Genomic DNA, 27896 nt, shown 5'->3' with positions numbered 1-27896 from the left:
AGCCCAATTCTGAAAATGTACCTAATTATTGGCAAAGGATCTGATCTGATTGGTCAAAAGACCAATTACTGGCAAAATATCAGAATTGGGCTGCCTGCGTAAATGTAGCCTTTGTGTTTTATTTGACAAGTTTTTATCTTTTGCAGGAATCCCACTAATTCCCTCATCAGAACAGGGAACAGGTTGCCATGGTAGTACAGTACTGAGTACATTGTAGTACAGTGTCACAAATGACATCCTGTTTCCTATATAGTGCAAAACATTTTACCACTAGGGCCTATGGGGCTCTGGTCAAAAGCAGTGTACTATATAGGGAATAGGGAGCCATTTGTGATGCATGATATCATAGCCCAGTCTGACCATCTCAGTTCCAGTCATGATGGGCTGATAAAGACCATGTCAGTGTTTACATGGTGCTTCTTTCTCAGGAAGAAGGAACCACATTAGAGTATTCCTCTTGTTAAATCATTTCCATGCTGATGGTAAGAAGGCAGTGGAATGGAAAGAGTGTGTTCCTTCCCAGGGTGCATTGCAGGCCTGACTGCCTGGTCGATCATGTGGTATTTATGAGCGTGTTTGGGGAAGGAGGAAAGAGGGGGTGAACTACAGCTGGGACTGCTTTAGCTGAGGCTTAGGGTGCACCCCAAAAGGCCCCCTATTCCCTATTTAGTGCACTGCTTTTGACCAGGGCTCATAGGACTCTGGTTAAAAGTACTGTAGTGCACTATATAGGGAATAGTGTGCCATTAGTGACGTAACCTAATGACACCAAGGCAGTGGTAGCAGAGCAGAGCTAACCGTTTGTATAACTTAGGGAAGGTAACGCTCCTGGATGTTCTGTGCTGACACAGAGAAACTCAAACGGACCGTTGCCATAGTAACCATCACTGGGGAAAATAGTGACATCTCCGGTCTTTTGGGTGTCATAAAGAAAGGGGAAGTCTGTGTATTTGAAATACAGTGGTAGTCGTTGTGATCTGGGCAACATGGTAAAGTCATGTAGGAATGTTCTAACAGGAATAGGAACAGTTAGTCATGTTTTAGATGCATAGTCATGAACTTCTCAGCTTAAAGTTAGAATCCTTAATTGCAACATCCATTTTTGCACGTATAAATTAATTAAACACTGAATGTACAAAACATTAAGGACACTTGCTCTTTCCATGACATAGACAGACCAGGTGAATACAGGTGAAAGATATGATCCCTTATTGATGTCACTTGTTAAATCCACTTCATCAGTGTAGATGAAGGGGAAGACACAGGTTAAAGAATGATTTTTAAAACTTGAGACAATTGAGACATGGATATGGCCCGCTATAAGACCTCTACATGGCCCACTATAAGACCTCTACATGGCCCACTATAAGACCTCTACATGGCCCGCTATAAGACCTCTACATGGCCCGCTATAAGACCTCTACATGGCCCACTATAAGACCTCTACATGGCCCACTATAAGACCTCTACATGGCCCACTATAAGACCTCTACATGGCCCACTATAAGACCTCTACATGGCCCGCTATAAGACCTCTACATGGCCCACTATAAGACCTCTACATGGCCCACTATAAGACCTCTACATGGCCCGCTATAAGACCTCTACATGGCCCGCTATAAGACCTCTACATGGCCCGCTATAAGACCTCTACATGGCCCGCTATAAGACCTCTACATGGCCCACTATAAGACCTCTACATGGCCCGCTATAAGACCTCTACATGGCCCACTATAAGACCTCTACATGGCCCGCTATAAGACCTCTACATGGCCCACTATAAGACCTCTACATGGCCCGCTATAAGACCTCTACATGGCCCACTATAAGACCTCTACATGGCCCGCTATAAGACCTCTACATGGCCCACTATAAGACCACTACATGGCCCACTATAAAAGTGCACCGGTTTGTGTCAAGAACTGCAACGCTGCTGGGTTTTTCACACTCAACAGTTTCCTGTGTGTATCAAGAATGGTCCACCACCCAAAGGACATCCAGCCAACTTGACAACTGAGGGAAGCATTGGAGTCAACATGGTCCAGCATCCCTGTGGAACGCTTTGGACACCTTGTAGAATCCATGACCCTACGAACTGAGGCAAAGGGAAGGGGGTGCAACTCAGTATTAGGAAGGTGTCCTTAATGTTTTGTCCACTCAGTGTATATACCCATTGATATTTGAAGAATATAACTTGTAAATGCCTCAGGAGCTTAGATCAACTGTCGTACCTCATCAGAACCCAACAACTTGTTTTACTCTGATGTTTGTAAACAAAGTAAATGTAAACAAACACTGTCTAGCCTCAAAACATGGTTACAACTATCATGTTGATATCATGGATGGTCAGTCCTTGCATCCACAGCTCTGTCTATGAATTTGAACGTGGCTACATTTCTCCAGGTCCATCCCTCAGCTTTTTACCAAAACAAGAGGTTGGGGGAACCACTTTGTTCTCATTTCAATGAAGGATTCTAGCTTTAAAATGATGGATGAACACTTTGTTTAGGAGTGCACATGCAAAAGTAAAATACCAACACAATAACTACAAATAAATTGAAATAACTTTGAGACATGTAAATCTGTGGGCTTAAATTGAGCGATGAAGCCAAATGACTGGATTGTTGTAGAATGCGTGTAAAGTTTGATTGGTAGATATGGTAGAATAAAGATGTGAGCATCAGTCTACCTTCACTCCCTCATTGTAGCTGTCCACGGGGTTCAGGCTGGCCAGACTGCCCAGGTGACTGGGGGCTCCGGGACGGGGGGGTTTCTTTGGTGGAGCTGCATGTTCTGTTGAGGCAAAGGACCCATCAGATACGTACAATAGAATCAACAGATACTTAAACTACAACATATAGTACAATATATGCATGTTATGTGGAGGCGAAGAACTCATAATCAGTTACATAAGGAATAAAACCAACGTATGACTATATGGGAGATGCACAGGAATTGTAGCATTTCTTATCAAACTCTCACAGATTCAACGATATTCCTATCAAATATCTACTATTATGGCAACATAAACTAACACAGGCCTAGCAGAAATAGCCAAATTCTCAGCCTGTCAACATAGTTTAGCAGTTAAAATGGTTGAGGAATGTGCTAGAACAGTTGAGGGAGTCAGAGTTAGAGTCAGAGCCAGTCAGAGTCAGTCAGAGTCAGTCCGAGTCAGAGCCAGTCAGAGTCAGAGCCAGTCAGAGTCAGAGCCAGTCAGAGTTAGAGCCAGTCAGAGTTAGAGCCAGTCAGAGTTAGAGCCAGTCAGAGTTAGAGCCAGTCAGAGTTAGAGCCAGTCAGAGTTAGAGCCAGTCAGAGTTAGAGCCAGTCAGAGTCAGAGCCAGTCAGAGTCAGAGCCAGTCAGAGTCAGAGCCAGTCAGAGTTAGAGCCAGTCAGAGCCAGTCCGAGTCAGAGCCAGTCCGAGTCAGAGCCAGTCCGAGTCAGAGCCAGTCCGAGTCAGAGCCAGTCAGAGTCAGAGCCAGTCAGAGTTAGAGCCAGTCAGAGTTAGAGCCAGTCAGAGTTAGAGCCAGTCAGAGTTAGAGCCAGTCCGAGTCAGTCAGAGTTAGAGCCAGTCCGAGTCCGAGTCAGAGCCAGTCCGAGTCAGAGCCAGTCCGAGTCAGAGCCAGTCCGAGTCAGAGCCAGTCCGAGTCAGAGCCAGTCCGAGTTAGAGCCAGTCAGAGTCAGAGCCAGTCCGAGTCCGAGCCAGTCCGAGTCAGTCAGAATTAGAGCCAGTCAGAGTCAGAGCCAGTCCGAGTCAGTCAGAGTTAGAGCCAGTCAGAGTCAGAGCCAGTCAGAGTCAGTCAGAGTCAGAGCCAGTCCGAGTCAGTTAGAGCCAGTCAGAGTCAGAGCCAGTCCGAGTCAGTCAGAGCCAGTCCGAGTTAGAGCCAGTCAGAGTCAGAGCCAGTCCGAGTCAGAGCCAGTCCGAGTCAGAGCCAGTCAGAGTTAGAGTCAGTCAGAGTCAGAGTCGGTGTCAGAGTCGGAGTCGGTGTCAGAGTCGGTCGGAGTTAGAGCCGGTGTCGGAGTCGGTGTCAGAGCCAGTCAGAGTTAGAGCCAGTCAGAGCCCGTCAGAGTTAGAGTCAGAGAACCAGGGGAACATTGAAAACAATACGTGTAAGGTAAACCTGTAATTACATTGGCTGAGACATTACCTGGTTTGCCTATGGGTTGGTATATGTGCTGGTTTCCTGTCTGCACAAACAAACACAAACAAGCAGTTAAATAAACCAGCAGGATTCATTCCACATTTCCAACAGTGTTTTTCCACAACATCCCAGTGAGCAGTCTCTCTGGTGTCATCTGTGTTGTGGTCTCTCCACCAACACTCAAAATACTCCTGCTGCTTGGATACACAGACCTAACCGGACCACAGCCAACCACCAGTTTACATGGCGTTCCACAGTAAAAACACATCTCTGCTTTACTGTGATAGCCCTAAAACAAACTGTAGAACAGACCATATGCAGTATTCCCTGTTTAAATGTAAGTCAATAAAACACTTGCTGATTGAAGTTTACAGAATAACCTAGAGGTTATTGAGAGTTGTATTCAATATTTGTGTGCATCAACTCAACATGCTAAATGGCTATCCATCACTCCTTGGCTTCATCCTCTGCCTGGCTATAATTATTATCAGGGGGAGAGATTCTGACAGTTATCTCGCCATGAAGCAAGATTTTGGTTTTGCAAATTGCCCAGTAAAATAGAGTGGATTGCATGAGAGCTCCTGCATTAATGTGGCCGGTGTTTTAAACTAAGAGTGGGTTTGGTTTGGGGCTATACCCTTCTAATGGTCCATGCAGCTCAGAACACAGCTGTCCATACAGCTCAATGTAATGACACTGAGCAATGACAGGGAACAAATTAAATAGACCTATTAGGACATAGAATGTAGAACTATGTTCTATGTTCTAATAGTTCTACATTCTAATAGTTCTACATGCTATGTCCTAATACTTCTACATGCTATGTCCTAATAGTTCTATATTCTATGTTCTAATAGTTCTACATTCTAACAGTTCTACATTCTATGTTCTAATAGTTCTACATTCTATGTCCTAATAGTTCTATGTTCTATGTCCTAATAGTTCTACGTTCTATGTCCTAATAGTTCTATGTCCTAATAGTTCTACGTCCTAATAGTTCTACGTTCTAATAGTTCTACGTTCTAACAGTTCTACATTCTATGTTCTAATAGTTCTACATTCTATGTTCTAATAATTCTACGTTCTATGTTCTAATAATTCTACGTTCTATGTTCAAACAGTTCTACGTTCTATATTCTGATAGTTCTACATTATACATTCTATACATGAGAACAGATGGATATTCCTTCATATCAGTCAGTGTTCTTTTCTTCTCCTTTTAAGCCCAGTAAACATGTTGGTATCCTAACGTGAATTCAAAGAACAAAGACTAAATCTTCAACCATTCTCTTTTTTTAAATGATCAATATATATACGTGTTTACAATTGTTGGTCCCAAGATGATCTGTGTAAATCTGTTAACCCCTTGACTTTCCCTTTTCCAGTTGAAGGTAAATCCCCAGAGTGCTAAAACAAATACATACAACTTGCTTATGGAATGCCTATGTAGTAAGCATGTACAGTGCATTCAGAAACTATTCAGACCCCTTGACTTTTTACACATTTTGGAAAAACAAGGTTTTTATCACAATTACATAAGTATTTAGACCCTTTACTCAGTACTTTGTTGAAGCGCCATTGGCAGCGATTACACCATTGAGTCTTCTTGGGTATGAAGCTAGAAGCTTGGCACATCTGTGTTTGGGGAGTTTCTCCCATTCTTCTCTGCAGATCCTCTCAAGCTCTGTCAGGTTGGATGGGGAGCGTTGCTGCACAGCTATTTTCAGTTCTCTCCAGAGATGTTAGATCGGGTTCAAGTCTGGGCAACTCAAGGACATTCAGAGAATGGCACTATTGAGTTGTCTTGGCTGTGTGCTTAGGGTTGTTGTCCTGTTGGAAGGTGAACCTTCACCCCAGTCTGAGGTCCTGAGTGCTCTGGAGTAGGTTTTCATCAAGGATCTCTCTGTACTTTGCTACGTTCATCTTTCCCTCGATCCTGACTAGTCTCCCAGTCCCTGCCACTGAAATACATTCCCACAGCATGATGCAGCCACCACCATGTTTCACCGTAGGGATGATGCCAGGTTTCCTCCAGACGTGACATTTGACATTCAGGCCAAACATTTGGCATTTCATCAGTCCAGAGAATCTTGTTTCTCACGGTCGGAGAGTCCTTTAGGTATCTTTTGGCAAACTCCAAGCGGGCTGTCATGTGCCTTTTTACTGAGAGTGGATTCCATATGGCCACTCTACCATAAAGGCTTGATTGGTGGAGTGCTGCAGAGATGGTTGTCCTTCTGGAAGGTTCTCCCATTTTCACACAGGAACTCTGGAGCTCTGTCAGAGTGACCATCAGGATCTTGGTCACCTCCCTGACCAAAGCCCTTCTTCCCCGATTGCTCAGTTTGGCTGGGCGGCCAGCTCTAGGAAGAGTCTTGGTGGTTCCAAACTTAATTTAAGAATCATGGAGGCCACTGTGTTCTTGGGGCCCTTCAATGGTGCAGATATTATTTGGTACCCTTCCCCAGATCTGTGCCTTGACACAATTCTGTCTCGGAGCTCTTTGGACAATTCCTTCGACCTCATGGCTTGGTTTTTGCTCTGACATGCACTGTCAACTGTGGGACCGTATATAACAGATGTATGCCTTTCCAAATCATGTCCAATCAATTGAATTTACCACAGCTGGACAACAATCAAGTTGTAGAAACATCTCCAAGGATGATCAATGGAAACAGGATGCACCTGAGCTCAATTTTGAATTTCATAGCTAAGGGTCTGAAAACTTATGTAAATAAGGTATTTCAGTTTTCTATTTTTAATACATTTGAAAAAAAAAAAAAAAACCTGTTTACGCTTTGTCATTATGTAGATTGATGGGAATTTGTATTTATTTAATAGATTTTGGAATAAGGTTGTAACGTAACAAAATGTGGAAAAAGAGAAGGGGTCTGAATACTTTACGAATGCACTGTATCTATTATGCATTTATATGTTGAAGCTCTCTGAGACAAAGTCGTGTTTTAAAAACTGATAGCATCTTTCTGTCAGGGGGCCTGTTGCTATTTTACCACAAAACCATTCAGTAAGGAAAACATTTCTGCCTGCTAATATACTGCACTACAGCGTAAATACAGAAATACTGGTTTGATTGACTTGAGGCTCTAGAGTTACTACACAGGCTGTCTGGGAGTGTTCTCTCCCACTGTAAGACTGACTTACTGTAATACTCACTGACTCACTGTATACACAACCCCAGGCTAGGAGTGGTACAACAAGCACAGACAACATAGAGACATTGACGGGAACCCCCCTCCCCCTCCCCCTCCAGACAAAATCTCTTTAACATCTTTTGAGTGAAAGCCCAAGGTATTTTGCATATTTGTGAGAGATGTAAAGAGAAAATGAGATAGCGTTGACTGTTATTCCATCCAGGGAAACCAAGTAAAAAGAGGAGACTTACTGGGCCTTGGAGGATGCAGTCATCCCGGTCAATGCTGCCTCTGGAATTCCTTGAATCCGGCTTCTGGTTGTGACCGAGAGACACAGCAGGTTAAATGAAGGATCGAACGAACAAACAAATGCTCAGACTGATTTCAATGTGGAAAACAATCATTATTTCTCTATATCACAGTGATAATGGACATTACTTTGCTATAACTGTGGTATGACATCTGATGCACTGATATTCAAATCAGTCAGATCAAATCTAAATGAATATACAATATCATGACAAATACAAATCACTGCTACGTAAACACAGGACAACATGGTAACAAGAGACATTCTACGCTTGATCCTTGGAGTCGTCATTATTATTTGTGTGTGTGTTGTATTGTAATATAGGGTTTCAGCTAATGTAAGCTAGCTAAGCTTTGACGTGACTTTCTGTTGCTGAGGTAAATGCGCTGCTCATCCAACTTGCAGAAAGCGCGAGCCCCAACAACTGCGCATGCGTAAAACCCTTAACATCGCTCGATACCGTTTTCCACAAGCAAAGTGACATTAGATTGCAGCTAAAACCACATCTTCTGACCGACTTTATCTAATGCGATGTAACGCGCCTAAAGTTGTTTTAAATGGTTTTCCAGTGCAATTGTCGCTGTTATTTCTTGATGAGCATCAATTGTAGTATGTTAATATTTTTTTCTAGTATGATCATATTTTTTCTAGTATGCTAATATATTTTAACATCTACATTAGTAGGCACATTCAATTATTTATCTTTCTAGCACTTCAACACAGAAGGAACAGTTGTACACAGCTTAGAATCCTGCAGCGCAGCAAATGTACTCCTGCTGCTGCTCTGCCCATTAACTTATTAAAACTTCAGTCTCACGCCAGCTGCCTGCCAAACTATTTACATTCCTCTCTCCTTCCCTCCCTCCTTCCCTAATGCTGTACCAGTTTTCCGAGGCAGGACTTGAAAACCTGCATCCTTTGGACTGCTGTTCTCTGCTGGGTGTTTCAGTGTCTGGGAGGAGAGCATGGAGCGAGCTGCTAGGAATTCCATCAACAGGATGAGAGAGGTTCCCCAGTTATACTCCTGTTTACACGGCTTGGCTCACTGACTGACTGACTGACTGACTGGCTCGCTGACTTACTGACTGACTGGCTCGCTGACTGACTCACACAAAGTGAACATGCTGCCAGGTAGTGGTCTTTCTCTGTTGGTCTGCCTCTCTCTCTTCCTCCCTCTTTGTCTCTCTCTATCTCTCCACCTCTCGCTCTCTCACCCTGTTTCTTTCTCCCTCCCTATCTCTCTCCCTCCCCTGGTCCTCTCCTTCCTTTCTTCTAGTAGTCCCTCCCCTTGTATGAAATAAGAGTCTACGGGTCTAAACTACATACAACCTACTCAGCTTTCCAGCAAAGATCATTTGGCTTTCACCAACTCTGGGTCAAAATAAGTTTACCATACTTGACGGAGCATGGAGGGACAAACCTATCATTAGCTAGGAATTTGCCTTAGCCACACCTGGGCGCACGCGCGCGCGCACGCACGCTTTTTGTTTCCCCCTTTCTTCTCTGAAACCGCCTTTGTCCGTTGAAAGTAACAAATGATCCAAGACGTGAACTGAGGCGCTCTGGGACACATCTCAGAGATAATGATACGGTACTACTAAAATAACTGAGGGGTATGAAGCCAGTGCAAAACATAATGTACCACATCTGTGCACAATTAACACAGGGCTTTCCAAGGAATGATGATGTACCTTTGTGTCAGACATTACAGTTGTTAGTAAACACCCTGAAAACAGAACATGAAGGGGCAAGTCTGTTATCTCCTGCATCACCATCAGAAGGGTTACAGGAGGCAGGTCTGTTATCTCCTGCATCACCATCAGAAGGGTTACAGGAGGCAGGTATGTACAACCATTATGTGTGTGTGTGGGATGTGTGTGGGATGTGTGTATGTATATATAGTGTGTGTGTGTGCTTGTATATGTGTGTGGTATTTGTGTATGTATATATATAGTGTGTGTGTGTGTGGTATGTGTGTATGTATATATAGTGTGTCTGTGTGTGGGGTATGTGTGTGTGTGGTTTGTGTGTATGTATATATAGTGTGTCTGTGCGTGGGGTATGTGTGTATGTGGTTTGTGTGTATGTATATATAGTGTGTGTTTTATTACCAGGAAGCGTTCCTCCTGCTCCAGCCACCGCTGGTCCTCCTCCATCTGCTGCTGTTGCATCATCAGCTGTTCCTCCATCAGGAGGGGGGGCAGAACCTGACCCATCACCTGCATGTCCAGAGACCCCCTGTCCTGAGACAGACCGACACAGAGAGAGAGAAAGAGAGAGAGAGAAAGAGAGATATAGAGAAAGAGCAAAAGAGAGAGAAAGAGAGAAAGAAAGAGAGAGAGAGAGAGAGAGAAAGAGAAAAAGAGAGATTGAGAGAATCAGTGCATTGTCCCTCACCAACCTCAATCGCTACTACAGTACCATCTTGTTATTGGGAGCACCAGGTGTACAACACTGGTCCATCCCCAGATCCTTACCTCCATGTTGGGGGACCACATGGGGAGGTCCTGCTGCCGGTGGTGGTTCCAGGTGTCATGGGGATCGTGGGATGCCTGGGGAGGGTACATCCCACTGGTCATGGAGGGCATGCCGTGGGGGCCTGGGTATCCTGCTATCTGGGAAGGACAGGGGCCTTTGAATTAGTAATGTATCTACTTAAATCAGGAACCCCCAAGAGCCCAAATACCAAAACAGAATCCCATGACATCTAGGGAAAGGCCTGTTATAACTACTGTATAAACACAGGGTACTGTCTCATGTCTCTCTGTCAGTGTGTTGTAGTAGCTAGGCTACCTGCTAGTGGTTATGCTGTTATAACTACTTTATAACACAATGTACCAGCTCTCCTTGCTCTACCTGCTAGTGGTTATGATGTTATAACTACTTTATAACACAATGTACCAGCTATCCTTGCTCTACCTGCTAGTGGTTATGCTGTTATAACACATTTAAAATTTACATTTGAGTCATTTAGCAGACACTCTTGTCCAGAGGGATTTACAGGAGCAATTAGGGTTAAGTGCCTTGCTCAACGGTACATCGACAGATTTACCTAGTCGGCTCAGGGATTCAAACCAGTAACATTTCGGTTACTGGTCCAACGCTCTTAACTGCTAGGCTACCTACCCCCCCGTGTACCAGCTCTCCTTGCTCTACCTGGTAGTGGGTGGGCTGCCCCAGGTGCTGTGGGCTGGGGTAGAACCCCTCACTGGAGCGTGGGCTTGGGTACCCTGGTCTGCTGGGCTATAGAGAGACAGACAGAGAGCTCTGTTAAATACATGCTGCTGCTTCATCTCCATAGCTAGGTCTGGGTTAGATAGAGCTAGGCACACACACACACACACACTGACTGGCAGACACACACACACACACACACACACACTGACTGGCACACACACACACACACACACACACACACACACACACACACACACACACACACACACACACACACACACACACACACACACACACACACACACTGACTGGCACGCACACACACACACACACACACACTGACTGGCAGATGCAATGTGTGTGGACAGAGTTAGAGCTGTTCAAAAGGGAAACAAAGAAAGGCTATGAAACAAGCAGGCGGTTAGTTCAACATCCACAAAAAAGTTACATGAGAGTTCTGGTGTTGGACTTAGTAGAGTTGCTGGTTATTTTTGGTGCGGGGGAGGGGGGGATGAGGGTAGAATAATCATCTCCAATTCAGGGTGACTTGTTGATAGGCAGGCAGGCAACAATCTCCTCCTCCACTGAGCATTGCACTCAGACTTTCCTTATATTTAATCATAGCGAGACATCTACCTTACAGACCTTTTCACAGTAAGCTTCTCGAGGCCAAACCTCCCGATTAGCAAAAGACAGTGAACAAAACAGAACAGGCTGTAAGTTACAACATGTGACAACACTGTGGAAACATGAAATGATGTGCAAGAGACAGAGTTCAGATGCTCATTTAGAACACGTACAATAGAAACATCATAAAACAGGAAATCCAAGATTCTACACTGTACACAACGTTGGGATGGCTAAGATGACGACAACGGAAGCATCAACCAACCGTGTTGAAAAAGGACCAATGAGAGCAGCATGTTTTCATGGTAGAATAACAGTAGATTGCATCATCCAGAGATCTGGAGGGAGGAGACGTCACCCTGCTGTACAGTACTGCATACTGCATCCCAAATGGAACCCTGTTCCCTAACATAGTGCCCTTCTTTCCTCCAGAGGCCTATGGGCCCAGGTCAAAAGTAGTGCACTACATAGGGGAAAAGGGTGCCATTTGGGACAAGGATTACACAAGAATCCTACACAGGCTCTGAAAGTGAGTGACAACCTGAGGACATTTCAATAGCATTTCCCCCTCAAGGCCAAGGCACATTGTGTTAGCATGTGTTAAGACAACATACCGCTTTCCAAACAGCTTAGTGTCACAATATTCAACAAAGAAAATCACTAAATCTACGTTGGGCCAAAACATTATTTAATTCTAAATGTAATTTAATGTTACTCTAGTTTGTTTGCCATCATACTCAGTGTAAGTATTTAGGCGACAGCTTTTAACAAATCCACAATAATCATCTAACTAGATTTGAAGCCATTTTGTGTCTCTTGTCAAAGTGAAATAGCACTATAATGGATCACTGTTGCATCCTAAAAGGAGCCCTATGAGAAACAGCCAGTGATTTCTCTACATAACTTGACACTGAAATCCCTGGATTGGAACTGAACAGTGTCCAGCCCTGCTGTGTGTCTTTCAGAGAGACACCACTAGAGTGGCGTAAGTCAAAACCTTTACAGCTCTGATCTCTTTAATGCTGTGGCCCTCTGTCCTGTCCTGTTCCACCGGCCTGTATGGATCTGTGGACTGCATGGGTCAGCTGCTGCTTTTGGGGTGGCTGTAGCATGTCAGTGTGGAGGTGGGGGTAGAGGATCTGACCACCGCAGGGGGCATGGAGGGTCTCCTCAGGGCTGCACGGTGGGGGGTGGGGGGGAAGGACAGTTGGGGGTAGCACAAGGAGGGCTGAGAGCCAAAGCACAGGGAGGGCTGAGAGCCAAAGCATTGAGGTAGGGGGGGGGGGGGGGAATTGCAGACAGGACAGGACAGGACACACACAATGTGTATAGCATGATGATGATGACACAGACAGAGACAGAGACAGACAGACCAGACAGACGGAGGGACCAGACAGATAGACAGACAGACGGAGGTACCAGACAGACAGACAGACGGAGGTACCAGACAGACAGACGGAGGTACCAGTCAGACAGACGGAGGTACCAGTCAGACAGACGGAGGTACCAGACAGACAGACGGACCAGAAAGACGGAGGGACCAGACATACAGACAGACGGAGGTACCAGACAGACAGACGGAGGTACCAGACAGACAGAAGGAGGGACCAGACAGACAGACAGACAGACGAGGGACCAGACAGACAGACAGACAGATGGAGGGACCAGACAGACATACAGACAGATGGAGGGACCAGACAGACAGACAGACAGCGGGACCAGACAGACAGACAGACAGATGGAGGGACCAGACAGACAGAGAGACGGAGGGACCAGCCAGACAGACGGAGGTACCAGATAGACGGGACGGGGGGGGGGGGGGGAATTGCAGACAGGACAGGACAGGACACACACAATGTGTATAGCATGATGATGATGACACAGACAGAGACAGACAGACAGACAGAGGGACCAGACAGACGGAGGGACCAGACAGATAGACAGACAGACAGACGGAGGTACCAGACAGACAGACGGAGGTACCAGTCAGACAGACGGAGGTACCAGACAGACAGACGGACCAGAAAGACGGAGGGACCAGACATACAGACAGACGGAGGTACCAGACAGACAGACGGAGGTACCAGACAGACAGAAGGAGGGACCAGACAGACAGACAGACAGACGAGGGACCAGACAGACAGACAGACAGATGGAGGGACCAGACAGACATACAGACAGATGGAGGGACCAGACAGACAGACAGACAGACAGCGGGACCAGACAGACAGACAGACAGATGGAGGGACCAGACAGACAGAGAGACGGAGGGACCAGCCAGACAGGCAGAGGGACCATACAGACAGACAGGATGGAGGGACCAAACAGACAGACAGACAGAGGGACCAGACAGACAGACAGACAGATAGAGGGACCAGACAGACAGACAGACAGACAGACCAGACAGACAGACATATGGAGGGACCAGACAGACAGCACGCAGGGACCAGACAGACAGGCAGAGGGACCAGACAGACAGGCAGAGGGACCAGACAGACAGACAGACAGACATATGGAGGGACCAGACAGACAGACGGAGGGAGGGAGGGACCAGACAGACAGACAGACAGAGGGAGGGAGGGACCAGACAGACAGACAGACAGAGAGACCAGACAGACAGATGGAGGGACCAGACAGACAGATAGACGGAGGGAGACAAGGGAACAGAGACACTGAGACACAGGGAGATGTGGTCAGACACACAGACAGACATATAACAAGCACATTGAGACATGATGGAACATTGCTGAAGACAAAGCCAGCTGGGTGATAAGCTGTAAGCAGAGAGCTGGTAGAGGAACTAATGGGGAAGGAGAGCAGGGAAGTCAGCTGGGGAGGAGAGTAGGGTAGTCACTGGGGCGGAGAGCTAGGTAGTCAGTGTGGGAGGAGAGCAGGGTAGTCAGTGGGGGAGAACAGCAAGGTAGTCAGTAAGGGGGGGACAGGATAGTCACATAAAATAGTCCCTTGATTAAAGATTCCCTTGATAAAAAAGTATCTTGATGAAATAGTTCCCATCAATAGTCATCACACAGTATTAGAAGAAAATGGTGGTTATAAACTCAGCAAAAAAAAGAAACGTCCCATTGTCAGGACCCTGTCTTTCAAAGATAGTTCATAAAAATCCAAATAACCTCACAGATCTTCATTGTAAAGGGTTTAAACACTGTTTCCCATGCTTGTTCAATGAACCATAAACAATTAATGAACATGCACCTGTGGAACGGTCGTTAAGATACTAACAGCTTACAGACGGTAGGCAATTAAGGTCACAGTTATGGAAACTTAGGACACTAAAGAGGCCTTTCTACCGACTCTGAAAAACACCAAAAGAAAGATGCCCAGGTTCCCTGCTCATCTGCATGAATGTGCCTTAGGCATGCTGCAAGGAGGCATGAGGACTGCAGATGTGGCCAGGGCAATAAATTGCAGTGTCCGTACTGAGACGCCTAAGACAGCGCTACAGGGAGACAGGACGGACAGCTGATCGTCCTCGCAGTGACAGACCACGTGTACCAACATCTGCACATTATCGGTACATTCGAACATCACACCTGCAGGACAGGTACAGGATGGCAACAACAACTGCTCAATTTATACCAGGAATGCACAATCCCTCCATCAGTGCTCAGACTGTCCGGATTAGGCTGAGAGAGGCTGGACTGAGGGCTTATAGGCCTGTTGTAAGGTAGGTCCACACCAGACATCACCGGCAACAGCGTCGCCTATGGGCACAAACCCACCGTCGCTGGACCAGACAGAACTGGCAAAAAGTGCTCTTCATCTGACGAGTCGCGGTTTTGTCTCACCAGGGATGATGGTTGGATTCTCATTTATCGTCGAAGGAATGAGCGTTACAACAAGGCCTGTACTCTGGAGCAGGATCGATTTGGAGGAGGAGGGTCCGTAATGGTCTGGGGCGGTGTGTCACAGCATCATCAGACTGAGCTTGTTGTCATTGCAGGCAATCTCAACACTGTGCGTTACAGGGAAGACATCCTCCTCCCTCATGCGGTACCCTTCCTGCAGACTCATTCTGACATGACCCTCCAGCATGACAATGCCACCAGCCATACTACTCGTTCTGTGCGTGATTTCCTGCAAGACAGGAATGTCAGTGTTCTGCCATGGCCAGCGAAGAGCCCGGATCTCAATCCCATTGAGCACGCCTGGGACCTGTTGGATCAGAGGGTGAGGGCAGGGCTATTCCCCCCAGAATTGTCCGGGAACTTGCCTTGGTGGAAGAGTGGGGTAACATCTCACAGCAAGAACTGGCAAATCTGGTGCAGTCCATGAGGAGGAGATCCACTGCAGTACTTAATGCAGCTGGTGGCCACACCAGATACTGACTGTTACTTTTGATTTTGACCCCTTCTTTGTTCAGGGACACATTTCTGTTAGTCACATGTCTGTGGAACTTGTTCAGTTTATGTCTCAGTTGTTGAATCTTGCTTTGTTCATACAAATATTTACACATGTTAAGTTTGCTGAAAATAAATGTAGTTGACAGTGAGAGGACGTTTCTTTTTTTGCAGAGTTGATATGGTGGCTGTACACAGAGCTGTTCAGTCACAGCAGCCAGCAGTGTTTGCCCATGGTGGAGACTAGTTCCTGAGAATAGGACCATGGGTTAACAATAGATAAGGCTTTAATAATGTAATTCCTGAGGGAGTCACTGACTAAAGCCTCAAGCTTGACTGTACTGTTGTATTTGTGTACAGTGTTTACAGATGTCACACCATGAAAACTCCTCTTGTAATGGGAGCAGCCAACTGACAGACTGACTGCCAAGATAGGTGTTGATGATGACGTCTGTGACCTCCTTGTGGCCAAGGCATAAAGTCGCTGTGTGTGTGTGTGTGTGTGTGTGTCTATTAATGTGCTTCTGTGTGTGTGTGTCTAAAAGTGTGCATCTGTGAGTGTGTGTGTGACCCTCTCTCTATCTGTGTGTGTGTGTGTGTGCGACTCTCTCTCTATCTGTGTGTGTGCGTGCGTGCGTGCGTGCGTGCGTGTGTGTGCGCGTGTGTGTGTGTAAGCTCTTACTTTAGGCGGCGCCTCGTCGGACCCCCCTGAGTCCCAGGACACAGAGACCTGACGTCTCATCTCCATACGTGTCCTCTCCTTCTGCTGCAGCTTCTCCTCCTCCAATATCTGACTGCAGAGAGACAGATCAAACCACTGTGACTGTGTGTGTGTGTGTGTCCGTGATACTATCAGACTTCAGGAGTGTCCAGCCAGGAGCATGACTATAGTTTAGTTCAGCATCTCCTAAAAAGACCTAAACCTGTGGTGCTGTGGCTTTGAGAGGGGAGGAGAGATACGCTGGATAAACTCTGTACAGGGTATTGTACTGTTCCTGTACATGGTGACAGGTTTCTCCACTACAATTCAGGGATGGATATTGTTGCAGCGTAGCTACAGCCACAAGGTCCATGTCCTTCACTGTTAAGTCCTGCTGCGTTCTCAGCTGGTTTTGTTTACAGAGCTGTCCTGTTAGCTGACAGGGTGGGTTTCACACAACTGGGTACTACAACAACCTTCCCTTGTAACCACCTACATCCTCTTGTCCTGAGCTACAGTACATAGTATGCATACCAAATGGCTCCCTATTTCCTTAATAGTGCACTACTTTTGACCAGAGCTCTATGGGCCTTGTTTAAAATAGTGCACTATAAAGGGAATAGGGAGCCATTTGAGAGTCAGACAATATGGTACACACACAGGACCTTAAGGAATACAGAGTAGGGAAAGCAAACAGCGGTCCCACTCCACCCAGCCTGGATCTGCTACAGTGATTTTATGCCTCTGGTCCACAGCACATGGAAACCCATTGGACATGCACAAAAAGAGGGGAAACCGCTCAAACACATGAAACAGCTTCCCTCCCCTCAGAACCTGCAATAGCCATTAGAGGAATAAGCCATTTATAGAATCACACAATGAGAGGAGATGTGGCTCTACTCTACTGTACTGTTCTGTACTGTTCTGACAATACCTTTCAGCCAGCATTAACTTAGACCCCAATGTTCTGTGTTTTATCCTCCGTTCTGTCATCCAATGTCCAGTCTGAACATAATGCAGGCAATTCACTGAGCCAAACATTCTTTTGGATGCTGAGAACTCTGGAGTGTCTCCTCCCAACTAAACAAAGAACAGTTACATGAAGTAGAGGGTCCTCCAGCCTAAATACAGGCAATAAACTGTGTCCCATGAACCCCACAGTCTCTCTCTTCTCTCTCTCTGTCCCTCACACTCCCTCTCTCGCTCTTCATCTCTCCCTTTCTGCCTCTGTCTTTCTCTCTGGGAGGGAGGACTATTTGTGGAAACAGCATTAGTCCTGGCTGCCATGCTGCCTTTGTATCTCTGTTCTTTACTGCCCAGATCAGTCACTCAATATAGTCGCTGCTGTCCTTGTCTGTTCCTAAGGCTAGAACTGAGATGGGGAAAAAATCATTTTCCTATAATGCCCCTTCATCCTGGAACATGCTTCAGAAGATTTTAAAGTTAGGGGAGTTAGTGGCTTTGTCTGTTTTTAAGACTCTGATCGACAACACTGTTTGTGATAACTGCAGTTGTTTCTAATCTTCAGTTGTATCTTTAACTTGTGACACTTTGTCTTTTGTGTGTATTCTGTATTTTTCTGTAATGTTTTGTGGACACACTGCTATTTCCCTGTTTTGCCTTCTTGCCAGGTCGCCCTCACTAAAGAGGTTTTTAACTTCAATGGGTTTAACCTGGTTAAATGAAGGTTAAATAAATAAAACATGTGTGATAGCAGCAGTAAATCAGACAAGAACAACAACATGGGGACCACCTGTCCTGGTCATTCTCCAGAACACACAACACAAACCTGACCCGTCTGGTAACAAGTTACAGGCTATTAGCACCGTTGCCTCTAATAACAAAAGTGTTTGCAGTGTTGCTGACAAAACATTATATAAAGTATTACTTTCTGTTGACTAGCTAATAGCTACTACCTTTAAAAAGAAAATCAAACAGTCTGACAGTAACTCAACAGCATTACAATGGAAGCACACTGAATGCCATGCTAAATGACTCTCCAAACACATTCACTACTCACCAGCGTCACTTTGCTAGAGTTCCATATCATCAATGCTCAGAATAAGTCTGGAAAACTGTATTGTGAGGGACCTGAATCAAAACCATTCCTTCACAGCCAACTACATCACTCCACATTTGCTCAAGGCAGACCTCAATAGGACATATCCAGTCAACTGAGTCACGGAGAGAAGGAGATAAGGAAGGAAAAGCCCTGACTGTTACCTTACAACAGTGGGAGTTGAGCTGCCTCGTGTGCTGCTAGAGGAACAGGAGACCATATCCACTTAGATAATCCATTAGGGGAGAGACGTCCAGTACGCATGACACAAGTGTCCCAGAGACCAGACAGACAACCAGGCAGAGAGTCCCAGAGACCAGACAGACAACCAGGCAGAGAGTCCCAGAGACCAGACAGACAACCAGGCAGAGAGCCCCAGAGACTAGACAGACAACCAGGCAGAGAGTCCCAGAGACCAGACAGACGACCAGGCAGAGAGTCCCAGAGACCAGACAGACAACCAGGCAGAGAGTCCCAGAGACCAGACAGATGACCAGGCAGAGAGTCCCAGAGACCAGACAGACAACCGGGCAGAGTCCCAGAGACTAGAAAGACAACCAGGCAGAGAGTCCCAGAGACCAGGCAGACAACCAGGCAGAGTCCCAGAGACCAGACAGACAACCAGGCAGAGAGTCCCAGAGACCAGACAGACAACCAGGCAGAGTCCCAGGGACCAGACAGACAACCAGGCAGAGAGTCCCAGAGACCAGACAGACAACCGGGCAGAGTCCCAGAGACTAGAAAGACAACCAGGCAGAGAGTCCCAGAGACCAGGCAGACAACCAGGCAGAGTCCCAGAGACCAGACAGACAACCAGGCAGAGAGTCCCAGAGACCAGACAGACAACCAGGCAGAGTCCCAGAGACCAGACAGATGACCAGGCAGAGAGTCCCAGAGACCAGACAGACAACCGGGCAGAGTCCCAGAGACTAGAAAGACAACCAGGCAGAGAGTCCCAGAGACCAGGCAGACAACCAGGCAGAGTCCCAGAGACCAGACAGACAACCAGGCAGAGAGTCCCAGAGACCAGACAGACAACCAGGCAGAGTCCCAGGGACCAGACAGACAACCAGGCAGAGAGTCCCAGAGACCAGACAGACAACCGGGCAGAGTCCCAGAGACTAGAAAGACAACCAGGCAGAGAGTCCCAGAGACCAGGCAGACAACCAGGCAGAGTCCCAGAGACCAGACAGACAACCAGGCAGAGAGTCCCAGAGACCAGACAGACAACCAGGCAGAGTCCCAGGGACCAGACAGACAACCAGGCAGAGAGTCCCAGAGACCAGGCAGACAACCAGGCAGAGTCCCAGAGACCAGGCAGACAACCAGGCAGAGTCCCGGAGACCAGACAGACAACCAGGCAGAGAGTCCCAGAGACCAGACAGACAACCAGGCAGAGAGTCCCAGAGACCAGACAGACAACCAGGCAGAGAGTCCCAGAGACCAGACAGACAACCAGGCAGAGTCCCAGAGACCAGACAGACAACCAGGCAGAGTCCCAGAGACCAGGCAGACAACCAGGCAGAGAGTCCCAGAGACCAGACAGACAACCAGGCAGAGAGTCCCAGAGACCAGACAGACAACCAGGCAGAGTCCCAGAAACAAGGGTCTATTAGAACTGGAACAGCACTCAGTCAATAAACTAGTCTTCACAAGAGAACAGAATGGGGGACTAGCCCTCTGTCTGTTCAGTACAGATCAGCTGCCTCCTCCTCATGCCTTCCTTCTTACTCTACTGGCCTACTCAGGCAGCGGGTTGCACTTGGCATCTGTCCAATAAATGCGCAGGCAGGCGGGTGGTTGGGCGGTTGGCTTGTTAAAGGTTGGACACTGAACTGAAGCCCTCCACTGTGGAGCTGAGATAGTGGCTGGAGAAGATGTCTCGGTGACGGTGAACTGAAGCCCTCCACTGTGGAGCCGAGATAGAGGCTGGAGAGGTTTGTCTCGGTGACGGTGAGGTTAAAGCAGCGCTAGAGCCAAGCCTGCCGATCTGGCAAGACGTGGTCAAGCAGCCAGACAGACACAGTCTCTCAGGTCAGCTCAGTGCAGAGCAGATAGAAAGGCTCAGGATCAGAGGCAGAGGGTTTGGTTAGGACAGCCCCCTTTTCCATGGGACTTAATAAGACCATCCCCTCAGAGTTCTCCTCTCACAGTGAGACTAGCTGGAGTCATATCTGCAGGACAATACCACAGAGCTGTCTTTACAACTGACTTTACAACTTTACAACTGACTTTACAACTTCCAAGCAGCAGCTAAATACAGTACAGCGGTACCGTGTAAGGGTATATGACAGTGGTACCGTGTAAGGGTATATGACAGTGGTACCATGTAAGGGTATATTACAGCGGTACCATGTAAGGGTATATGACAACGGTACCGTGTAAGGGTATATGACAGTGGTACCGTGTAAGGGTATATGACAGTGGTACCATGTAAGGGTATATGACAGTGGTACCGTGTAAGGGTATATGACAGTGGTACCGTGTAAGGATATATGACAGCGGTACCGTGTAAGGGTATATGACAGCGGTACCGTGTAAGGGTATATGACAGCGGTACCGTGTAAGCGCATATTACAGTGGTACCATGTAAGGGTATATGACAACGGTACCGTGTAAGGGTATATGACAGTGGTACCGTGTAAGGGTATATGACAGTGGTACCGTGTAAGGGTATATGACAGTGGTACCGTGTAAGCGCATATTACAGCGGTACCGTGTAAGGGTATATGACAACGGTACCGTGTAAGGGTATATGACAGTGGTACCGTGTAAGGGTATATGACAGTGGTACCGTGTAAGCGCATATTACAGCGGTACCGTGTAAGGGTATATGACAGTGGTACCGTGTAAGGGTATATGACAGTGGTACCGTGTAAGGGTATATGACAGTGGTACCGTGTAAGGGTATATGACAGTGGTACCGTGTAAGGGTATATGACAGCGGTACCGTGTAAGGGTATATGACAGCGGTACCGTGTAAGGGTATATGACAACGGTACCGTGTAAGGGTATATGACAGCGGTACCGTGTAAGGGTATATGACAGCGGTACCGTGTAAGGGTATATGACAGTGGTACCGTGTAAGCGCATATTACAGCGGTACCGTGTAAGGGTATATGACAACAGTACCGTGTAAGGGTATATGACAGTGGTACCGTGTAAGGGTATATGACAGTGGTACCGTGTAAGGGTATATGACAGCGGTACCGTGTAAGGGTATATGACAGCGGTACCGTGTAAGGGTATATGACAGCAGTACCGTGTAAGGGTATATGACAGCGGTACCGTGTAAGGGTATATGACAGCGGTACCGTGTAAGGGTATATGACAGCGGTACCGTGTAAGGGTATATGACAGCGGTACCGTGTAAGGGTATATGACAGCGGTACCGTGTAAGGGTATATGACAGCGGTACCGTGTAAGGGTATATGACAGCGGTACCGTGTAAGGGTATATGACAGTGGTACCGTGTAAGGGTATATGACAGTGGTACCGTGTAAGGGTATATGACAGTGGTACCGTGTAAGGGCATATCACAGTGGTACCGTGTAAGGGCATATGACAGCGGTACCGTGTAAGGGTATATGACAGCGGTACCGTGTAAGGGTATATGACAGCGGTACCGTATAAGGGTATATGACAGTGGTACCGTGTAAGGGTATATGACAGCGGTACCGTGTAAGGGCATATTACAGCGGTACCGTGTAAGGGCATATGACAGCGGTACCGTGTAAGGGTATATGACAACGGTACCGTGTAAGGGTATATGACAACGGTACCGTGTAAGGGTATATGACAGTGGTACCGTGTAAGGGTATATGACAGTGGTACCGTGTAAGGGTATATGACAGTGGTATCTTGTAAGGGTATATGACAGTGGTACCGTGTAAGGGCATATGACAGCGGTACCGTGTAAGGGTATATGACAACGGTACCATGTAAGGGTATATGACAACGGTACCGTGTAAGGGTATATGACAGCGGTACCGTGTAAGGGTATATGACAGCGGTACCGTGTAAGGGTATATGACAGCGGTACCTTGTAAGGGTATATGACAGCGGTACCGTGTAAGGGTATATGACAACGGTACCGTGTAAGGGTATATGACAGTGGTACCGTGTAAGGGTATATGACAGCGGTACCGTGTAAGGGTATATGACAGCGGTACCATGTAAGGGTATATGACAGTGGTACCATGTAAGGGTATATGACAGCGGTACCGTGTAAGGGTATATGACAGCGGTACCGTGTAAGGGTATATGACAGCGGTACCGTGTAAGGGTATACGACAGCGGTACCGTGTAAGGGTATATGACAGCGGTACCGTGTAAGCAAGCTGGCATGTTGGAGAAAGATCCTGCCTTAGTATTCTGTGTTTGCGCACGCACACACACACACACACACACACACACACACACACACACACACACACACACAGACACACACAGACACACACAGACACACCCCTTTCTGGCAGCTGTGCTCCCTAATTTATATGATGACATAAAACAAGTCTCAACCAATGAACCCCACATCAAATGCCTTTTATGGGCCTGGCTTTTCATTTAAATAGTATTAAGAGTGTAAATATTGACATGGTTTCCAGGACACAGCCACTTCCATGCTGCTGGAGCACCAGAACATGACCGATGTGGTGGGACTCAGAAAGACAAGTAGAAAGTGGAGGTGTGACTCATGCTGAGTTTTAAACAGGATAATAAAAGCACAGCACTCTTATTTTCCGACATGTCTTCTCTGTGTAAACCAAGGGCACTGTGATGGGAGACAGCATGGCAGGCAGCAGCACAGCTCACACAGATGCAGCATCTACAGGTCTGTTCTATAGCAGTCACTGATGGAAAGGAGACAGATCCCTACGTCATGAAGTGAAGTTAAAACTACTTCACCATGGCCCCAGGGTATCTTACCTGGACATCCAAATGCCTAGCAACACAAGCGTGAGCATGTATGGAAATGACGCTGACACTTCATTCTCACGAAAACCCTACCCTGTCAATGAAGGGAAAATGTCCAGCATTGCATCAGAGGGGAATTCAAAGGCAGTTACCAGGGTGTGTGTCTAGACCTTTCTTGTGAAGGATTACCTGAAGGTGCTTTCTTCACCAGTATTACATACTGACCTTTACCTGAAGGTGCTTTCCTCACCAGTATTACATACTGACCTTTACCTGAAGGTGCTTTCTTCACCAGTATTACATACGGACCTTTACCTGAAGGTGCTTTCCTCACCAGTATTACATACTGACCTTTACCTGAAGGTGCTTTCCTCACCAGTATTACATACTGACCTTTACCTGAAGGTGCTTTCTTCACCAGTATTACATACGGACCTTTACCTGAAGGTGCTTTCCTCACCAGTATTACATACTGACCTTTACCTGAAGGTGCTTTCCTCACCAGTATTACATACTGACCTTTACCTGAAGGTGCTTTCTTCACCAGTATTACATACGGACCTTTACCTGAAGGTGCTTTCCTCACCAGTATTACATACTGACCTTTACCTGAAGGTGCTTTCTTCACCAGTATTACATACTGACCTTTACCTGAAGGTGCTTTCTTCACCAGTATTACATACGGACCTTTACCTGAAGGTGCTTTCCTCACCAGTATTACATACTGAGCTTTACCTGAAGGTGCTTTCCTCACCAGTATTACATACTGACCTTTACCTGAAGGTGCTTTCCTCACCAGTATTACATACGGACCTTTCTGCAACTGCTACATTGTTGTACATTTAAATAAATGATATATCCCCTTGATTGTTGAAGAATAGAACTTCTGAACACCTCAAGAGCTTTAGTTCACCCGTCAATACCTAACATATAAGCTTGTTTCACTTCATTGTTTTTAAACAATGTAATTGTTAACACTGTATAGATTCAAAAACATGGTTCAAACTATCATCCTGATATCATGGATGGTCAGTCCTTGTATCCATAGCTCTGTTTATGAATGTGAGTGAGGTTACAATTCTCTAGCCTCGTTCCTCAGCTGTTTACCAAAACAGTGGCCGGTGGCCATTTGTAATTGTCTCTTTCACTACGTCCTTAATTAACCTGGGTCAGACACATATCAAACACCTGAGATCATTATAGTTTGTCCCAAAAAATCAAACCAATAGAAGAGTACCCAAAACTCCAAGCTAAATCAAACGCACAGGTCTGACTCCCTCACCAATGGAAACCTAAGGATAGAAGGTGAGGGTAGGGCCCTGGCACTGTCCCTGTCAGTTACCATACCAACAATGAGGTCATCCCAGACAGGAAGTGGGACAGACGGGCACGGTCTGACGAGTCAGAGCTACTGAGAAAGCCATAAACCCCACCTATTTCAACAATGTATCTTCTTCAAATGTGATTTTAAACCTTAACGCTAACCTTAACACACAACCTGATGCCTAACCCTAACCTTAAATTAAGAACAAAAAGCACATTTTTTCATGAATTTTATAGCCAATTTTGACTTTGTGGCTGTGCTATCTAGTGGAAACCAACTGAGAGGGATTTCCCTATGTTTCATGCCACCCAGAGGTGTGACTGACCTCAACTGAATCACAGCACCCAAAACACCACGAAGCCAAGTGTCAGCCAGAGAACTGGGCATGTAATACAGTATATCTACTTGTACAAACAAGTCAGTCAATTCCACCTTCAACGATTGAAATGTGTGGATGCCTTGGTGCCATCTAGTGACCAAGAATGAAAATCTATCTAGATGGGGTCGGCAAATAGGTGGACTGTTTAAAAATATATATTTTCGTTATCTATTTAATTTAGGAAATCTGTTTCAAAGTAGTCTCACAAATAGAAAAAGAGACGTGATCGTGTTTCAATATAATCAAGGTATGAAATTATTGTTATTTTTAAATATCATCTCTTTTTGGGCTTAGTTGTGGTCTATTTGCAGTGTACAAATTATTATAATTATTTTAATGCCCCACGACCAACAACCCGACCGACAACCCCCCCCCCCCCCCCCCCCCCCCCCCACACTCTCTATGAGAAACATTTGGAATTGGAATTTCAGTTCACTTCCTGAACTGACTCAATTGAAATGGAATGAACTCCAACCCTGATAGATATGCATTATTTTCCCTCCACAGTCAATGTGCCTCAGTTCAGATCTTATGACATTGTAGTTGTAGGAGATAGTCTTCAAGGTAGGATAACGCACCATGCACTACAGCAATGCAGATAGACCGACTGACGGACATACCTGAGCTGGGCTTTGAGCTCTGTGAAGCAGGGTCTCTTGCTAGGGTCGTAGGCCCAGCACTTGGTCATCAGGCTGTACAGGGTAGGGGGGCAGTTGTGGGGCATGGCCAGACGCTCTCCGTTCTCTATCCGGCCGATGACATCGTTGTTCTTCACCCCCTGGAAGGGTTTGACTCCGTAGATGAGGATCTCCCACATACACACACCTGGAGTACAGAGAAGCATATATTTATTTAAACCCTCATTTGTCAGCTAATAACATACAGCCTTGGTCTTAAAAGTTTTAGAGCACTGTTTGATAAGTACTGTATCAAATTCCCATACTCACCAAACATCCACACGTCACTGGCTGAGGTAAAGCGTCTGAAGTTAATAGATTCTGGTGCCATCCATTTGATAGGCAGTTTCCCTTTGGAGGCTGGGAGGAGAGGTGAAAGCAGGACTTTTTTTTTTTGTGATCAAATGTTTTTATTGTGATTGATTAGACAGGTACACATGATCAATGCAACAAGTAACAAGACAAACATATCCCCTCCCACGGGACTTCCCTAAGCCATAGTTAGATGAGTGGTTCACAATAACAGTCTCACAGAGTCATACGCTGATGAAAAGAGCTGTTGAGTTTCTTTCACTCGCCCCATGCATACGTGCAACAGATATTTCCATGTTTATAATGTCCATGAATGACAGCAGCCACAGCTGTCTGCTTAAAGAGTGAGGAACCTAATGAATGACTTACTGATAACAAAAACAGCAGAAAGGGATCTCCTCTGGTATGCTAACTGTGGACAGTTAGTCTCCAGAACAGGTGAAACTCCTACCTTTGTAATAGGAGCTGTCCTCCATGTATCGAGACAAGCCAAAGTCTCCCAGTTTAACACAGTCCACTGAGGATACCAGCACGTTCCTGGCAGCTATATCCCTGCAAGACGCAGACATGGTTACAATGGAAAAGAGAAGAGTGGTGTGTTTACAGGAAACACACACAAGCCATATTAATAAGGCTAGATTGGGGTGAGGGCTTACCTATGTACAAACCGCTTGCTCTCCAGGTAGGCGAGTGCTGTACTTAGCTGGAAAGCGTAAATAATCAGTGATGCCAAGTCGAGGTTGTATTTTCTCACTTGCAGAAAGGAGCGTAGCTATAAAGATGGAAGAGAAAACAAAAGATAATACTCACTTTAGCATGTACATTAAATACAGGGATGGATTGATGCAGGAGCTTCCTGGGGCTGAAGCCCCTGGCCCTGNCCTGATGCCATTCTGCTAATCATCAGATGGGGGGAGGAGATGAGGTAGGGGGTGCCATGTGGGTAACTGGGGGCCCTGCCTTGATTGGGTAACTGATGAATAAAAATAAAAAAATAAAAAATTATAAACTGCATAATAAATAAATGTGACTGGTCAATTGTGTAAGTCAGGGGCTGGGACAAAACATTTTTTTGTGTGCATTTTTTTGTATTATTACAATCATTTTTTTTCCAACCACAGAAGAACGCTCTCAATGTTCAAAATACACCAGAGAGCACAATTTCAGGATACTAGGCATATGTCGCGCATCACTACTAAACTTTTTTTTATTATAAAAATGTATTTTTTGGCAGAAATGCCTTCTGGAACATGTGAACTTTCATGTGCCTTAATAACAAACTTGTATGCCATCTGTAAATATGAAAAAAAAAATGGTTAAATTACAAGCCTAGTTGGTTCAGCCACAGAAAAAGACCGCAACCTTCTTGCTAGCCATGATTGGCTGAGATAATGAGTGGGCTGGACATGCCGAGAGATGAGTTCAGACTGGTCTGCCATGTAGCTCGCTTCTGTCTATAACATGAGCCGGTCAGTATGTGTCGGTAATCCTTTCTAACAGGGCTTTTTTGAAAGACATTGCATAGTAGAACTGCATAAGTGTTGTTCTCCACTTTCCGGAGGGCCGAGTTTTGAAATCAGTGGAATTAGAGTATGATAGCTAAGGAGACGGAAAAGATTCTGGCGTTTGATTGCAAATATGCAGCCTGAGTTGAAAAGAGAACACACAGAAGGCTGCTGTATAAAACACCTGTCTCTGGGTTACATCTTCAAACTAAGGACAACCATGGCATCCGTGACAGAGAGGGAGAAGCGTCTAT

General features: G+C 46.1%; 1 protein-coding gene across 10 annotated transcripts in view; it reads right to left on the bottom strand.

Annotated features, from left to right (window-relative positions):
• LOC129837645 (focal adhesion kinase 1-like) overlaps positions 1 to 27896 on the bottom strand; it is a 204368-nt gene that overhangs the window by 6152 nt on the left and 170320 nt on the right. For 5 of the 10 annotated variants that reach the window (XM_055903970.1, XM_055903962.1, XM_055903960.1 and 2 more), the window contains 12 exons: positions 26794 to 26909; positions 26589 to 26689; positions 26096 to 26185; positions 25769 to 25973; positions 16449 to 16560; positions 11418 to 11456; positions 10761 to 10847; positions 10082 to 10219; positions 9716 to 9847; positions 7546 to 7608; positions 4149 to 4188; positions 2690 to 2793 (listed from right to left, as the gene is read on the bottom strand). In XM_055903970.1, the coding sequence (XP_055759945.1) occupies positions 2690 to 2793; positions 4149 to 4188; positions 7546 to 7608; positions 9716 to 9847; positions 10082 to 10219; positions 10761 to 10847; positions 11418 to 11456; positions 16449 to 16560; positions 25769 to 25973; positions 26096 to 26185; positions 26589 to 26689; positions 26794 to 26909 (1227 nt within the window). The remainder of the gene's footprint in view (positions 1 to 2689; positions 2794 to 4148; positions 4189 to 7545; positions 7609 to 9715; positions 9848 to 10081; positions 10220 to 10760; positions 10848 to 11417; positions 11457 to 16448; positions 16561 to 25768; positions 25974 to 26095; positions 26186 to 26588; positions 26690 to 26793; positions 26910 to 27896) is intronic. The other 5 variants (XM_055903966.1, XM_055903967.1, XM_055903968.1 and 2 more) reach the window with 2 other exon arrangements.

This window comes from Salvelinus fontinalis, chromosome 38 (assembly GCF_029448725.1).
Source record: "Salvelinus fontinalis isolate EN_2023a chromosome 38, ASM2944872v1, whole genome shotgun sequence".
Classification (NCBI taxonomy): Eukaryota; Metazoa; Chordata; class Actinopteri; order Salmoniformes; family Salmonidae; genus Salvelinus; species Salvelinus fontinalis.
Note: the sequence above shows the minus strand (reverse complement) of the source record. Positions and strands in the feature narration are given on the sequence as shown.